General features: G+C 46.0%; 1 protein-coding gene across 1 annotated transcript in view; it reads left to right on the top strand.

Annotated features, from left to right (window-relative positions):
- The window catches only part of FRMD3 (FERM domain containing 3), a 200,269-nt gene that overhangs the window by 149,359 nt on the left and 35,248 nt on the right, over nucleotides 1-15,662 (top strand). The window contains exons 7-12 of the mRNA XM_016222937.2: nucleotides 836-923; nucleotides 2,507-2,595; nucleotides 5,376-5,439; nucleotides 6,285-6,373; nucleotides 14,614-14,688; nucleotides 14,988-15,056. Of these exons, the coding sequence (XP_016078423.2) occupies nucleotides 836-923; nucleotides 2,507-2,595; nucleotides 5,376-5,439; nucleotides 6,285-6,373; nucleotides 14,614-14,688; nucleotides 14,988-15,056 (474 nt within the window). The remainder of the gene's footprint in view (nucleotides 1-835; nucleotides 924-2,506; nucleotides 2,596-5,375; nucleotides 5,440-6,284; nucleotides 6,374-14,613; nucleotides 14,689-14,987; nucleotides 15,057-15,662) is intronic.

Raw genomic sequence — 15,662 nt, 5'->3', positions numbered from 1 at the left:
GAGGAAATTATCTTTTCGGAGAAGCTTAGGTGGAAATAGATCCAACCTTGCAATATAGCTTTGCCTTTTGGAACTAGAAGTGAATTCCTGTTGTCTTCCTTAGGCTCTTCCTGGCTGTTAGGGTTATGTGCTCACCCTCGGGGCGTAGTTCAGCTCCTCTGAGATACACGTGGCCTATTGATGTCAGTCTGAGCGGAGCCTTTGACATGCTCCACAGTCCTGGCTGGGAAGCTGGCCCCAAAGGGGCTTTCACAGCCATCTATATTTGTAGCCTCTTTTGTCCCCTTGAGACCAAGACCTTGTTTACCACCCGGGAGGACAGTGCTGGGACTAGTGGCTGAGATTTCCTTTCAAAATCCAGGGCTTTCCAGTGGAATGGTCAGCGGCTCTTTCTTACTCAGATGGCTCTGTTTAGGCTTGTTGATGGGGTGACAGGATTGCCACTTTCTACCCTGAGCAAGAAGGAGTGTCATTTACCCTGGGTAATCTTTTTAAATGAGTTGGAAAGAACAGATGCTGAGTTTTATTTCATAAGATTGCATTTCCAAGGACCTACTTATCAGTAACTTGAGCACCTTGATTAAGTGTACAGGTCACTGGTGTCCTCCGAGTACTTGCGGGTTTTTTGTGGAACCATCAGCCAGGGGACAGGAGCTCAGATTCCTTGGCAAAGGGCACCTCATGGTGAGAAGTAATGATCAGTCTTACTGATTAATATTTGTGCAGGGATTTTGCTCTTTATTTACTTTAGGATATTACATTTTATTGAATGAAGGGACTCCATGTTTCTGTTATTTTCCATATTAACTCCATAACTTTTCTTGTGTGATTTTAGAGGCCAGAGCCCACCAGTTGCTGAATTTAACTTACTCCTGAAAGCTCATACTTTGGAAACCTATGGAGTGGATCCCCACCCATGCAAGGTAACTGGCCCTCACAGTGGGTCGATAAAGATTGTTTTGTTCAAAAAGAGTTAATTGTTGCGTCTGCCTGGCAGACCCCTCACAGGACATTTCCAGAGCCTGACCCACCACCCCTAATTGGAAAGGACGACAGTGGGCTGCAGTCACAGGTTTCAGCAGTTGGTTTTCTCCTTTGGAGTCTACCCATTGCTTGCTAACTGCTATGTAGTAGCCACATATCCCTAAATTAACATACATGGATTCATTCATCCATCAAGTGGATGGTTTTACCCCTGAGAAATCACAGGGTCCTAACGTTTATTTTTAAGGCCACTGCCAGCAAGAATGCAATCTTAAAAAATGAGGAAGTGGAAGAAAAGAAGGATTTACAATTATATTTTGACATTAGGAGTATTTGTGTGTTTTTTTCCTTTACTCATATTATCTGACAGTGTTTCTCTCAAGCATGTGTCACAGGCCATGTGTATCAGAATCACCTGGGCCTCACCTCAGGGCTACTCTGCAGAATCACTGGGTTGCAGCTGGCAAATCAGCCTTTTAAACAAATTCCCAAAGTGATCCTCATGCACATATTTCCCAGAAATGTTTTGTGAAAAGTGTTCTCCTTTCCATGCCTTAAATTAGTATGTATTAACCAGGTTCTAACGCAAATCCTAAATTAAGCATTTATGTCAGTCAGGCTCTTAAGGTATGTTTTTGAGTCTTATCAGAACATTTCTTTACTCAGATGGGACTGGATAGTAAGTAGTAGTTGGTCAAGTGCCAGTCCTACAGGCTCTGGCTCCTCATTACAGGCACGTGGGGAGCCTCCTAAACTCCTACTGCCCAGTGCCATCAGGATCTCTTGGGGTGCAGACCAGGCCCTCTGGAGGACTCCAATGTGTAGCCGAGGCTGAGAGCCGGTGGTAGTTGTCCACACTGGCACATGCATCTTGTGGTCTGCCCACAGTTATTTTAGAATATTTGCCAGAGCCTCTTCCTAGTCATGGTATAAATTAGATTAGTCCATTTAGTGAATTAGATTTTATCCAGAAATCCAAGCCTCTCTGTTTATTACTAGATTTTTTGTTGTTCCTTTGGCTTTACTTATTAATGTTTAGTTTTCCTGGTTCAGCTGGAAGCAAAGTAGGAAATATTTTTATATTAAAATTGCCAGAAATCCTGTGTGGGATTGAATCAAGCTCAATTAGATGCTCAGGGCTTTGGTTTCATAGCATCTTTAGTTTCAGGGCTAATGACAACCAAGAACACTTTGTCCACATTGCAAGGCAGAGCTGAGAAGTCTGGCGGCCCCGGAGACATTTGGAAGTAGACATAGCGGTGGTTTGGGACTGATCTGTACCTTCCCAGGAGGTTCCTGCAGAGGCGGAAGGTCTTTCCTCAAAAGGAAAAGCGACATATTCCCAGACCTCACCCAGATTTTAGAAGCAGTAGCTTTGGAAATCCCATCTCAGAAGCTTAGTTTATTGCTACAGACATTAGAATTAACCTGAAAGTAACCCAGGGTGAGGATGAATAAGTGTACCACGTATCATTTATATTCCTCAAACCAAATATTTTTTATTTCCTTTCCCCCCCGCCAGGATTCAACAGGCACAACAACATTTTTGGGATTCACTGCTGCAGGCTTTGTGGTGTTCCAGGGAAATAAGAGGATCCATTTGATAAAGTGGTGAGTGCTTCTTTGGAAAGCTGGCTTACCATTTTTCTTAATCTTGTTTTTCATTCCCTACCTTTGATGTTTTTTTTAGGAAATGCCAGGTAGAGTGCCTGGTGTTCATTTCTTTGCCTTGGAACTTCATTACAAAGGGATTTATTATCTATAAAGGAAACCTAATCTAGGTTACCCTGTTTTATTTTTTATTTATTTATTTTTTAATTTTATTTTTGCCCTATTTTAGGAGGGAATCAGATTTGTCCAGCTGAGGAGTCCCCTCAGGAAACCTGGGGTGTGCCCAGGCTCAGGGGCTCTGCCTCCAGACAGAAGGCGTCCAGCGTTTCCTCACCAGTCGCTTCTGCGCTGACCGGGGTGGGGCAGGGCGGGTAAAGGTTCAGATTCCCTCGAGCAACTCAGGACCAGTCCCTCCCAGTCGCTTCGCTCTATTCTGTTGAGTCCTTGCTGCAGACTTACCTTTCCTTTTCCAGTGTATCAGTGAAGATGCTTTTGGTCAGAGCAACAGTAATGTCTGCTCACCATGGCTTACAAATAAGAGGACTGATTATCTCACACAGCAAGTTCCAGAGATCGCACCATCCATGGTCCTTTAACTTAACTGCCCAACAGTACTGTGCAGGACTTGGGTCTCTCTAGTTTCTTCTTTGCCATTACAGGGTGGTAGCTTTTATTCCCAGGCTCATAGAATGACATGGTCTTATATGCAGCTCTGGCCTTTACATCTTCACACAGCAGCGCCCAGAGCCTGGAGGAGAGCAGCCCCCCGTGTGTCTGCTATTGCAGCAAGGACAACCTTCCAGAAGCCCTGTGGGAGGCTCCCTGTGTATCTGACGGGGCAGGCTTGGGTCACACGGGCTTGTGCCTACTTAAACCAGTCCTTCCCAGAAGACTGGGAACTCCTGACCGGGGGGGGGGGGGGGGGTGAATCAACGATTCATCCTCTTGGGACTAAGAAGAGCATGATCTGCATGAACACGTGACCCTCAGGAAGGGAAAAACCTAGGTTGTGTCAGTAAAGCAGTGGGACGATGTAGCGGGGCAGGCCACCTGCAGCACCCACTCTGTCCAAGCAGGGAGCCAAATGGTTTTGGTAAAGAGTGAGAAGGCTGAACATGGTGCGTGTGATGGGATATTGGAAAGGGCATCTTGTTCATATCTTCAGCTTGATGCGGTTCCCTCTCTGATGGTCCTGACAGGCTTGTCACCCCTGTTGTGTCTCACTGGGTGGTAGGCTCACTCCTTTGTCTTGAGAGCTTGAATCTGAAGCTCCTCTTGATGGGCCAGTGGGCATCCATCTCCGTCTGAGTTGGAAATGCTCTCTTGCACTTGCCTGAGTCTTAGTTCATGGTTCTATAGCTTCAGGGTTTCTTTTAGCACCTCATTATCGAGGAGCCCCCCCCCCCTTAGCGTTCTCCTCTTAGCGCCCCCTTCTTTTCAAGCCTTCTCTCTTAGATTAGCATTAGTCAGCTAATGTCCACTCCTCTCCCTCCACCTTCTGCTCTTTGTCATGATAAACCCTCTTTTTAAGATGCTCAATTTCTCTAAATATCTTCCTAGCCTTGTCTATAATTGCCTTTTACTCAATTCATACTTTCAACTCTGTTCCAGAGTAAGTTCCATACTGACTTTGGGGAGCATGGGTAGGTAATGTGGCTACTCTCTCCATCCCACCGTAGGGGTTAGATTCTCAGATTTTGAATTGCTTGAGCTCTAGAGTACTTAGGTTAGAACTAGACATGTCTCAAGTGCAGATTAACTGCGAGTCTCTCCCTTCTTTGGACCCCAGTATCTTCTTGTGCACATTGAAGAGCTGAAAAGGAAAATCCAACCATTTGGTTTTGGCTTCTGTATATTGGTGTTCCTGGTGAGGTGCTGATGCCAACTCCAATCTTCCCAGCTCTGCTAGGCACATGTGTTTCTAACATCGACGTATTGTTACAAAAACAAATTTTCTTCTCACATTAATCCCTCAGGGTTTTTTGTTTTACTTGTTTGTTTGTTTTTAAACATCCATTGAGCTTTGTGACTTTTACAAATCCTCTACCTAAATTAAAACATCTTAATGTGACCTCACTGTTCTTTTCCCCCCAGGAAAAGCACAGGGGCCCACATCACTATCTAAGGAATTAGATCAAAGGAATAAAAATAGAAGCCTCTCTTCTCTTCACACATACTTGCTCACCAAGATGGTGACCTGGGGTCTACATTTCAGGCAGATTTTAATCAAGTAACTCCTTCAGATGTCCATTCATCAAGCTGTCCTCCCAATTTTGAGCATCTCAGTATAAAATGAAATACTCTTCTGTAAACAGGGAGAGCAGGAATGAGAATTGCACAGTGTGGTGTGTGTGCTTCTCAGAGGTGATGTGAAAGGATGAGGGAACAGATATTGTGAATACATGTCATTTCATTAACTGAATCTGAAATAACCTTCTTCCTGCCTTGCACAGTGGGCTGGCCAATTCATGCTGTTTGGGTCATTCATGTTCATGGGACCTCTAGAGTTCTTTGGGAGAAAGGTGCAGCTTAACTGTAAAATATGGAATCAATAGTTCTGAGCTGCCTGTGGGTCCTCTCTTGGGAAGAAATTGCTGTATAATTCTCTCGGGGTTTTTTTGCTGCTCATTAAGCCTCCACCGATGATAAGATAATATCTAGTTTCAGTGCAGTCTGCTTGGCATTTAGGCATCAGCCGCTTTCCTGTGGGAAAGCCAGGTACCTTGGTCAGTTGCCACGTTTATTTTTTCTATTCACTCAAAGAGGTTTTCTTTTCTTAGGCCGGATGTCTGCAAATTGAAGTTTGAAGGGAAGACATTTTACGTGATTGGTACCCAGAAGGAGGTCAGACACTGCTTTTCTAACTCTGTTATTGTGTGTGCGTGTGTGTGCATGCACACTATAAGAGATTCAAGCATAAAATGTGCCTTTAGCATTGTAGCCCCCAAAGACCATGACTTTAAAGTTGTGCTGATAATGGAAGCTGTATGCTGAGAATATTTAAGAGGTAAACAAGTAAACATTGGATTTATACATTTAAGAATGAAGAGTAATGTTGAGTGAATGCTCATGTGTAAAAAATAGACTGGGGTAGACTTGAGATTTAGCAACTGGGACTTCCCCTACCTCTGTAATTTGCTAAAATACAGATTCATGAAACAAGTGAAGAATATTTACAAAGCTTGTATCAACCAGTGATGGTTAGAGTTTTATAAACAGAGTCTATAAGACCCCGGAGCCTTAAAATAAAGGAGTTACCAGGCTAGGTTGGGTTTAGCAGGGAGCGCATTTGGAAGGAGACCGATACCAAAACTGAGCCTCAGAACTAGGTCAGGAGGTTTGGGGAATCTCCTGACCCTAGGTTTTAGTTCAAGCATGAGTTATTCAAGGTGGGCAAATACGTTTTTGAACGAATCCAAGTCTGATTGAGAGGTAGGCGATGCCTGGAGAGTTGAAAATTGTGAGGCTGCTTTTTGTCAGAAACAGGGCCTACATAGATGAGTGATGTCTGCAAAGGGTGTGGGGGGAGGGTGCCATTTCAGCAACACTTTTAAGAACGTAGTAATGCACAAGTTGTTTCAAATAGGTTTGGTAGGTGTCGAGATACAAATGGGTAAATACTTGAAAGAAAAAGATGAAAAACAGAAACTATGTTTAACATGCCCTGTTTGTTTTGTATTTTTTATTAGAAAAAAGCCATGTTGGCATTCCATACGTCAACGCCCGCTGCCTGCAAACACCTTTGGAAGTGTGGGGTGGAGAACCAGGCCTTTTATAAGTAAGTAGCTTTTATTCACTTAATCATAATTTTTAAAAACTCTCATGGAAACCTTTATGTTTTGCAAATAGCTCCATGTTAATTTCTTTTAATGTAGTCCTTTCATTATATTTAAGTGAATTATGAATTTGGTGCATTGTTCATGGTGAGTCCCTACCACAGTTGGCCTGAGCAACTCCTGAGCTCTCACGACCAGAAAAAGAAACCTTTGGCAGAGAGTCACACATGTTCATAGTAAGAAGCCTTCAGTATGTAGAGATGAGAGCCAAAATTTCATGGGTGGAATGCCATCAGCGTCTGGGATCATAGAAAGCCAGTGCTTGCTGAACAGGACTTCAGAAACCATGCATAAAGCTGTCAGGTTTCCAAAGAGGTCCGAATTTACGATCTTTCCACTGAGTTCCAGCTTGTCCTCTGAGACAGGCTTGCCGATAGCAGTGGTGATCGACATAGTCAAGAACCTAGTCCAGCCTGCCAGGGTGTCAGCACCGCCAACCTCTGGAGCTCATCCAAGGGGTTTTGCTTGGCCTCCCCCTGTCCCCTCACCACTGAGATTCTGTCTTACACATTAGACTCACTTCCCTGAAAATGCTGAGTCTCTAAACCTCCTGGGCTTTGGCTGATGAAGACCATTAGGAGAACGATGGCTTGGATGATGACTTACAAACCCCTTTCAGTCACAGAACTCTGCTGTGGGCAAAGTCCAGTATCTAAAAGAGGTAAAAATAGAGAAGCTGTGGTTGTTGATGGGGACCAGAGTTGGGATTGGGGACAGGAGACCATTCATCTATTTCTTGCTGCTTCTCAGGAGCTTGGGGGACCAGTTGTTCCAGTTTGCCTGGGACTTTCCCAGGTTTAGCACTGAGAGTCCTATGCCCCATGAAACCTGTCAGTCTTGGGCAAACCCTATCAGGAGCATAATTTGAAAACCTTTGGAGGAGATGATCCACAAAATGTGGTGCTTCTAGCAATGACAGGAAGAGGTGATGCGTATCAGTAGATTCCCCCCACTCCCCAACCCCCCAGTCATCACCACCTCAGGGCATCTGTGTGCTCCTTGCAGTGTTTGGGGATGTTAAGAAAGGGTACCAATGGCCTTTGAAAAATCAGCATGTCTAGACCTCTCCAAACACGTGAGAGGCTAGAAATGCAAAGGCATTGGTCCTCTCAGTCTTTAGTTGGAGTCTACACGTTTTGTTTTTAAAAATATTACTTTAAAATTGAGATAATACATAACAAAAGAAACCCTGTATTCATTTGCAGTCACTCCCCATGTCCTCCTCTCCCTGGACCTTGGTAATCACTAATCTGCTTTCTATATGTATGGATTTACCTATTCTGCACATTTCCTGTAAATGGAATCATAAGCTTATGTGGCCTTTGTGCCCAATTTCTTTTCCTTAGGTGATGTTTTCAGGGTTTACTCATGGTGTCGTGTGTATCAGCACTTCATTTCTCCTTATGGCTGAATAATATCCCACTGTTTAGATATTGTTTATTCAGTCATCAGTTGATGAACATTTGGGTTGTTTCTTCTTTTTAGGTATTATGAGTAATGCTGTTATGAATATCCATATAATTTTTTTTCTGTGGACAGTTCTCTTAGGTGTATACCTGAGAGTGTAATTTGGGGTCATAGGGTAATCTTATATTTAACTTTTTGAGAAACTGACAGGCTGTTTCTAAGTTTTTGGAACTCCTCTATTCCTCTGTTAATGAAATCATCTGGTTCCTGTCAAATAATAATTGAGAGACCTTTAGTTATTGATTTTGAATGAATATTTTCTTGCAAATGAGGGAGTTGGTAGATAGTCTTGAAGCAAAACAAGATATATCATGACATTTTATTGTCGGTTTTTATATCTGTATTAGCTATGATTTCTCTGAGGGTAAGAACTAGGTTCTGTTTATCTTTGTATTTCACAGAGACCCCAGGCATTCAAAAAGGAATTACTGGATCAAATTGATAAGCATGGGTGCTATGCTAGATTTGTAGTTCATGATAGAGACTAAAAGGGAAATGCAAATAAAATGCTAGAGGGGAGTCCAGGTAGGGGGTGAGTCTTACTGTGGGGGGAGCTGGGAGGTAGAAGAAGGCTCTTCCAGGTGGAGGAGGGACATTCTGAATAAGGGACAAAGGTGGAAAGTGTAGGACATACATTGAGAGGACAAGCAATTACACAAGGCTAGAGCAGAGGGTGGTGAATGAAGTAGAGAGGGAGGTGATGAGGGGCCAGGAGATCTTGGGGCTGGATATAGAGGGCTCAGCCATCATGAAAGAGGTGCCAGAGGAATGCTAGGTGGGGTTGATTGCTATTGACCCACGGACAAGTTTAGGGGGTAGGGGAAGGTGTAGCAGAGGAGAACAGCCAGCACTCGGGCCTTTAGAGCCAAGTCAGTGAGTCCCACTTGGAAGCAGCAGGGCCTTGAAGATCCTTTAGTGCAATCATGGGATCTCTATCAAGGAATAACTAGGACATTAATTGGCTCTTTTGCACGCATGCTGTTTTATCATGTGTTAGGGAGTCAGCTGGTAAATGGAGTCAAATAAGGGCAAAACCAGAACAGAACAGAGGAGAGAGAAGGAAGGAGAGAAGAAACTGCAATCTGGGGGATCTGTTTTGCACATTTTGAGGCACGGTCATTGGCTGGCATCAGCAGTGAGGTCCGTCTGATAATTCTGTCATTGAATGGGGCAACTAGGCGTGTCAGAGAAGTCACTTCTAGTTGTCTGTGAATGGTTCAGGTGACCCGGGGAGAGTAGCTGTGAGCACAGTGGCACTGAACAGAATTGACCGAGTCTTTGCATCAGCACTTCTGCTATTGTTAGGCCCAGCTACCCCCTCTCTCTTACTAGGACTTCTAATCCCTGATATTTGTGCTGACCTGAGATTTTCCAGAACCTTTTGTTCTTCCAGTATCCCATAACCATCCCTGTTCCTTAGGAAGAAGGAAAGATACTGCTTGTTCTGAGCCAGCTGTGTGACCTCGGACAAGTCTCTAGCCGCAGGCTGGGACTCAGGCATGCTTTGCTTGTCTCGCTGTAGCCAGGTGTTAATGAGCGTGGGCTTTGGAAGCAAACAGGCTTGGGTCTGAATCTTAACTCTGTCTCTTCCTAGCAGTGTGGCCTGAAACAGAGCACTTGAACTCTGAGCCTGATCTTTGCTTTTCATTTGTAAAAGGTGATTGGTAATACCTGCCTTGCAGTGTTTAGTTCTGCCAGGCACATGGATCATCGATAAATGGCAGCTACTGCTGTGACTGCCACTATTGCCCCCTCCACTAACAATGAAAGTTTTTTGAGTGCCAGTTGGTTGCAGAGCCCAGTCCGTTTGATTCTGAAGGGCTCTGGTTCTGTTAACCTCAGGGTGGGTGCCTGCTTCCTCCATGGCACCATCCCTTTCCTGGGCAGAGGTCCTGTCCTGCTCCCAGCCCTGTCCTTCTGGTTTCAGCTGGCAGAGCAAGGCCCCGATTTTGTCTCCTGGGGTGGGGGTGGTTCATCCCTCCTTTTCACTTCACCTGCTATGGGAACGGGGAGGCCTGGTGGCAAAGTATTCCCAAGTGTGCTTTTAACCCATGAATGTGCTGCTTGCTAGTTGTCAGCTGGTCCAGGGCCACCGATCAGGTTTGCAAGCCCTGCCTCTCAGCTCTGCTGCCTGGGAACAGAGCCCAGAAGCAGAAACTCTGATTTTCCCTCCTGCCTCAAGCCCCATGGGATCCCGGACACAGATTTAGTCACTGTTTCAGCGCTTCCTCTGTGCCACGTGTTTTCTAGGTGCTCCACTCCCAGAGCACCAGAGCTCACCATTGCTACTGGGAGCTGAGCTGGTTTCCTGAAGGTGCACTGGACCCACCAAGGGTTCAGCGGCTCACTGGTGTTTCCATTTGACAAGTCTGTATCCCACACCTGCTCTGTGCCGTGCACTGTGATGGGCCCTGGGGACACAGTGGAGGTTCAAATGAGACTCTCCCCAGTTTTGTTTGGCACATGTGCAGGGGATAAAGGCAGTCAGTCCCTAATGAATTTCTTGTTCAGATTCTGCTGTGCATTTTGTCAGAAGGAACAATATTACATTTGGTAGATGAGGCCCCGGAGTAGCTCTGGGAACCTCTCACACTCTGATGAGCACACAGATCACCTGGAGATCCTGTTGGAATGTGGCTTCTGACTCAGGAGGTCTGGGTGGGGCACAAGAATCCATATTTCTAGTAAGTTCCCTGGTGATGCTGGGCTGTAGGTCCATGGACCACACCTTTAGGAATGAGGTTCTGAGTCAGAGGTTCTCAGCCCTGCCTGCACATTAAAATCACTGGGGAGCTTTTGAAAGATACCTGTACTGTGGACCCCACCCCAGATGCAACTCAATCAGAATTTGGATCCTCACACAAACATGTACGCAGGTGTTCACAGCAACATTATTCAGAGTTGATAAAACGTGGAAAAACCCAAAGCCCATCAACTGATAAAAGGATACAAGAAATGTGAATGCAATGGGATCTGATTCAGGCATAAAAGGAATGGAGTTCTGACTTACGCTGCACCATGGATGAACCTTGGAAACATTACGCTAAGTGAAAAGAAGCCAGTCACAAAAGACCACATATTATATGATTCCATTTATATGAAATGTCCAGAATAGGCAAATATACAGAGGCAGAAAGTAGATTAGTGGTTGTGTAGGGTTAGAGTTGAAGCGAAACAGGAAGTGATTGCCCGTGGCTATGGGACAGTTCTTTTTGGGGTGATGAAAATGTTTTTTGATGAATTTTTTTAACTTTGTGAATTATACTGAACACCACTGAAGTGTACAATCTAAAAGGGTAAACTCTATGGTATTTGACTTATATCTCAATAACGCTCTTAGTTGAAAAGTTCAGAATTGGAATGAGGGGTCTAGATGTTGGTAGTGATAAAAATCTTCCAGATGGTTGGAACGTGCAATCTAGGGTTAAGTGCTCAACGCTAGTGATTCTCAAAGTAGCGTCCCTGGATCAGCATCAGCAACTCCTGGGAACTTGCCAGAAATTCATTCTTGGCCTGCACCCAGACTTACCGAATCAGAAACTTGTGTTTTCTAAACCCTGCCAGGTGATTCTTCTGTCCCCTGAGGTCTTAGAATCTGCATAGCTAAAGCATTATTTTAAAAATACAGGTAGACCTGGGTTTGCATCCTGGCTTCTGCAGCTTCTGTCATGTGACCGTAGTTAAGTGACTTAACCCCTCTGTGCCCCAGTTTCCTCATGTAAAAATGTGAATTGCTTCCTCCCAGGAGAGGGCTGTGGGCATAAAATGAATGAGTACGTTTAAGGTCCTTTGGATGGTGCATGGCCCATGGTAGGTGCTCAATAATAACATATGCTGTTATTGTTATGATTACTCCAGAAGTTGTAAACCATGATAAAATGGGAAATTATGTTATTAATTCTAGAAGTGGCCACCATTTGAATTCACAATTGTTTTCAAGTCAGGTGTTGGTAAGTAGGGAACCATCTGGATTTGCCTGTGAGGTTGGATGTTTGAGAAGGGTCAGCACCTCTGCTCTGGGTTTGATGGGGAGGTGGAGGTGGGGAAGAAGTCTGGGGGTGAGGGAATGGCTGTTTCCACTCAGTTGCGCCTTCTTTGCCCTCAGTGGGAAGATGACTCTGGCTCTGGGCTTGTTGACATGAGAGACTGGGAAGCCGAGGGCCGGAACCTATCAGCTGGAGTGAGGGCATGAAGGCGCTTTTACTAGCTCTCAGGGTGGCTGACATGGTGCCCCGGAATTTCCAGTGGCTTTGGTAGCTCCATAGTGAGAAGGCCATGGAGAGGTTTTGAGAGTGATATTAGAGGGAAAGGGAGGTAAGTGGGGAGGGAGAGAGGGGCAGAAATGAGGTAATGAGCAGGTTGTATGCTAGGTGCTTTCAAATCATTTAATCTCATTGCATCGTCCTCAGGACTCTGTGAATTAGGTATTGTAATACCCCCTCCCCTTCAAAAAATTGGTGGAAAAGTTGGGACTCAGAATAAATTATTTGAACAAGGTCACAGGACCCAAAGCAGGTAGGAACCTGGGCCTCTGCTCTTTCATGTAAAATGCCACCTCTTGGGTCATTTAAGGAGATATGGGAACTCAGAGGCTCTCAAATGCCATTGGGCAGCCTTTGCACAGCCTTGGGGTGTATGATAAAAATGCAGACTCCCGGGCCCATCTCCAGACCTGCTGAGTGAGACTCTCTAGTGATGGAGCCTGAGGACCAGTGTTTGTATCCCTTACTCCAGGTGCTGCTGATGCTCAGCCAGGTCTGGGACAAGTCCGCCTTTCTCTTTCCCTGCCCTCATCCTTCCATCCTACTGTCTGCGTTTCCCAGTTCCCAGTGGGTTAATATCGTTCAAGCTCTCAGATTCCACGAAAGATCTCAACCCAAACATTATCGGGAGCCACCTGGGCCTTCGGGAGGGCAGGGAGGTGCTGGTAGTGCTCTTAGGAGAGTGTCTCTGAGCAAATCAAGTGACACACGTAATCACCAAGGGCCATCAGCTGCCAGGAAAAGGCCAACGCTTTCTTCACTCCTGTCATCCCGAAAGGAGCGATTCACTTTCTCTGCAAATGTGTCTTTTGACCTGTTTTCTCGAGGCACTTTGAGGGTTTATGTTCCGCGCAGTGCATTGACCTCCCACCCTTCTGGGTGTAGGAGAAGGCAGCCCAGCCTCCTCGACGGGCCTGGAACCAGGGAAAACTAGAGCTTCCCACCTCTCCCCCGAAGAGGGTCACTGGAGCTGCTGTGTTCGCCACACCCCTGGGAGCTTCTGCTGTCCTCTGTAATCTGGGCACAGAATCGAGTTTGAATTTCAAACACTCAAAGGAAGGCTCTCACTCTTCTTTCTAACAGACCACCTTGTCCCAAGAGCCTTAGGAACCTAGATCAACACTACCAGCAACAACGAAACCAATAAGAAACACACAGATGCTCTTTAAAGGTTTCTCTTCTCTCTGCTCCTGAGGACTTAGGAGCAAAAATCCTGCCAAGAAAATGGGGAGAGGGAGGTAGTGATGGCTCTTTTCTCAGGCCCTGAGGAAAATGTCAGGCCCACCCACAGCTCTCTAGGGTCAGGATATGGGGGGCAGATGGTCCAGAGCAGGTGAGTCCTCCCAGGAGGCAGAGGCTCAGCAAGACATTTTCCACTGAGCCAGCTCGCAGGGGACTTTTCTCCTCCTTGCTAGGTGTGGTCTGTCACCCAGCTCTGGCCAGCAGCCAGCAGGTCTGTCCCAGGTGTCAGACTGTCTGGGGTGTGGATCTCACATGCCCCCACCTGTCCTTGGGGCTTCTACTCTGTGTTCTCTGGGTTCTGCCTTGGCAGGAGCCCGCTCCTCAGGCCTGCACCCCCTCTGCTATCCATCTCACTCTCTCTGCTCATCCTCTGTGGCCAGTGCCCTCTCTGCTGGCTCAGGCTGCAGAGGTGGACTGGCCCCGAGACTGGATCAGCCCCCCACCCCACACTCTCATTGCATCTTTCCCCTATAGCACGCACCACAGCTTGGAATTTACATTTGTCACTTATTTGCATGGCTTCTAGATTAATCTCCACTTCCCTCCAGACCTTACACTCAGTGAATGCAGAGAATGTGCGTCTTTCCTGAGCTTAGTGGGGTACATGGAGCAGGCCAGGTATTTGGTTAGTAATTGCTGAGTGAATGAATGAAGGCTTCAGGAGGCTCAGGGTGGGGATCACTGTCCACACAGAAACTTCTAGCTGGAGCCCTGGCTGTGTGCACATCTTTGCTCAGCGTTATAGAGCATATTGTTCATATTGTGGCTTTTAAAAATTAAGATTTTGTGACTATCAATTTTTAAAAATGATCCTGAACTCCGGGAGACTGTTCTTTCTAACTTGTTGGATTTAATTGCGTAAGGCTTAGAGTGACCGGTGTAGAGGCACCCTCAGCTGTCACAGTAATTCAGTGCCCTGTGTGTGGCCCCTGTCCTTTTTGCAGGTTGTGACCCAGTAACGGATTATGAGACCAAACGTATGGGTCATTGCCAATATTTAAAAAGAATGAAAAGAGAGAACATGGACAGGATCAGATTGTAAATACAGTGAAAGTATTTTGGGAGACTTTTCTTTCAGGTTTGTGTGTGCGCCGACTCACACAATAAAATGCCTTTCTTTCCGGCAGTCAAAAGTACCTGATAGCTACACTTCATAGTGTGTCCACTTGGACTTTCTAATGTCCCTACCACTGCTTTGCTTTTTCTTAAAGGTATGCCAAATCCAGTCAGATCAAGACTGTGTCGAGCAGCAAGATATTTTTTAAAGGAAGCAGATTCCGATATAGGTGGGTACCTATGGTTCCATTTTGATGATGGGGTTGGGGTGGGGCAGGCATTTCCACTGGAACGTTTGCTTATAAATCAGTGCGCTTTGGCTCACACCCCTATTTTGGTCCCGTCTTTTCAGTTCACTCATCTTTTATGCTCATGGGCACCCTCCGGCTCCATAGTAACTTCCCCTCGTGGAGGGAGAGAAGGTGTGGGGAGCTGGGTCAGACCAGCGGCAGGTTTAAAGGAAATACACGTGCACCCCACCCTTCACTCGGAGCGTCTGTGCACACACGCCTGTTTTTGTCTCTTGCAGTGGGAAGGTTGCCAAAGAGGTGGTGGAGGCAAGTTCCAAAATCCAGAGGGAGCCGCCGGCGGTGCACAGGTAAGGGTGCTCCCCAGGGTCCCGGGAGGCTTCTGGGATGGACAGAGGGATTCAAACTCTGGCTCTGCCAAGGGACAGGAAAGGGTGTAAGGGCACCGCTGCCAGGCTCTATGCGGTTTTTGGGCCTGGTTCCAGGAGGGCACTCGCACTGTCCCGGGAATCCCTCTCGGACAGATTTGGCTGGGCCGTAGCAACTAGGCTCCATTCTGAGTTATTTGCTCTGTGGTGAGCTCAGGGAGGACTGTGTGAACCACCCAGGCATAGTGGCCACCGCCAGGGGACACCCAGAAGTAGCATTTGGACCTAAAACGAGCACCTGACGAGGAGTCTGCGAATGGGCTCTAATCTTGGCTGTGGTGTTTACCATCTGTGAGTCTGGGGTAAGTCACTGAACTTCTCAGATCATCAGTTTAAGTTTACTCATCTATAAAATGAGATTTATAATATTACTTTGCCAACTTCTAGGCTTCTTATGAGGATTAAAATAAAGTGCTTTAAAAGCTATAAAGGGCTATAAAATGTGAGATGGTGGTATTATTATTATCGTCTCTCATCCAAAAACGGAGAACTGGAAGCTGACAGACATGTTCACACTGAAGTCAGCTG

This window comes from Miniopterus natalensis, chromosome 12 (genome assembly GCF_054644295.1).
Source record: "Miniopterus natalensis isolate mMinNat1 chromosome 12, mMinNat1.hap1, whole genome shotgun sequence".
Lineage (NCBI taxonomy): Eukaryota > Metazoa > Chordata > Mammalia > Chiroptera > Miniopteridae > Miniopterus > Miniopterus natalensis.
Note: the sequence above shows the minus strand (reverse complement) of the source record. Positions and strands in the feature narration are given on the sequence as shown.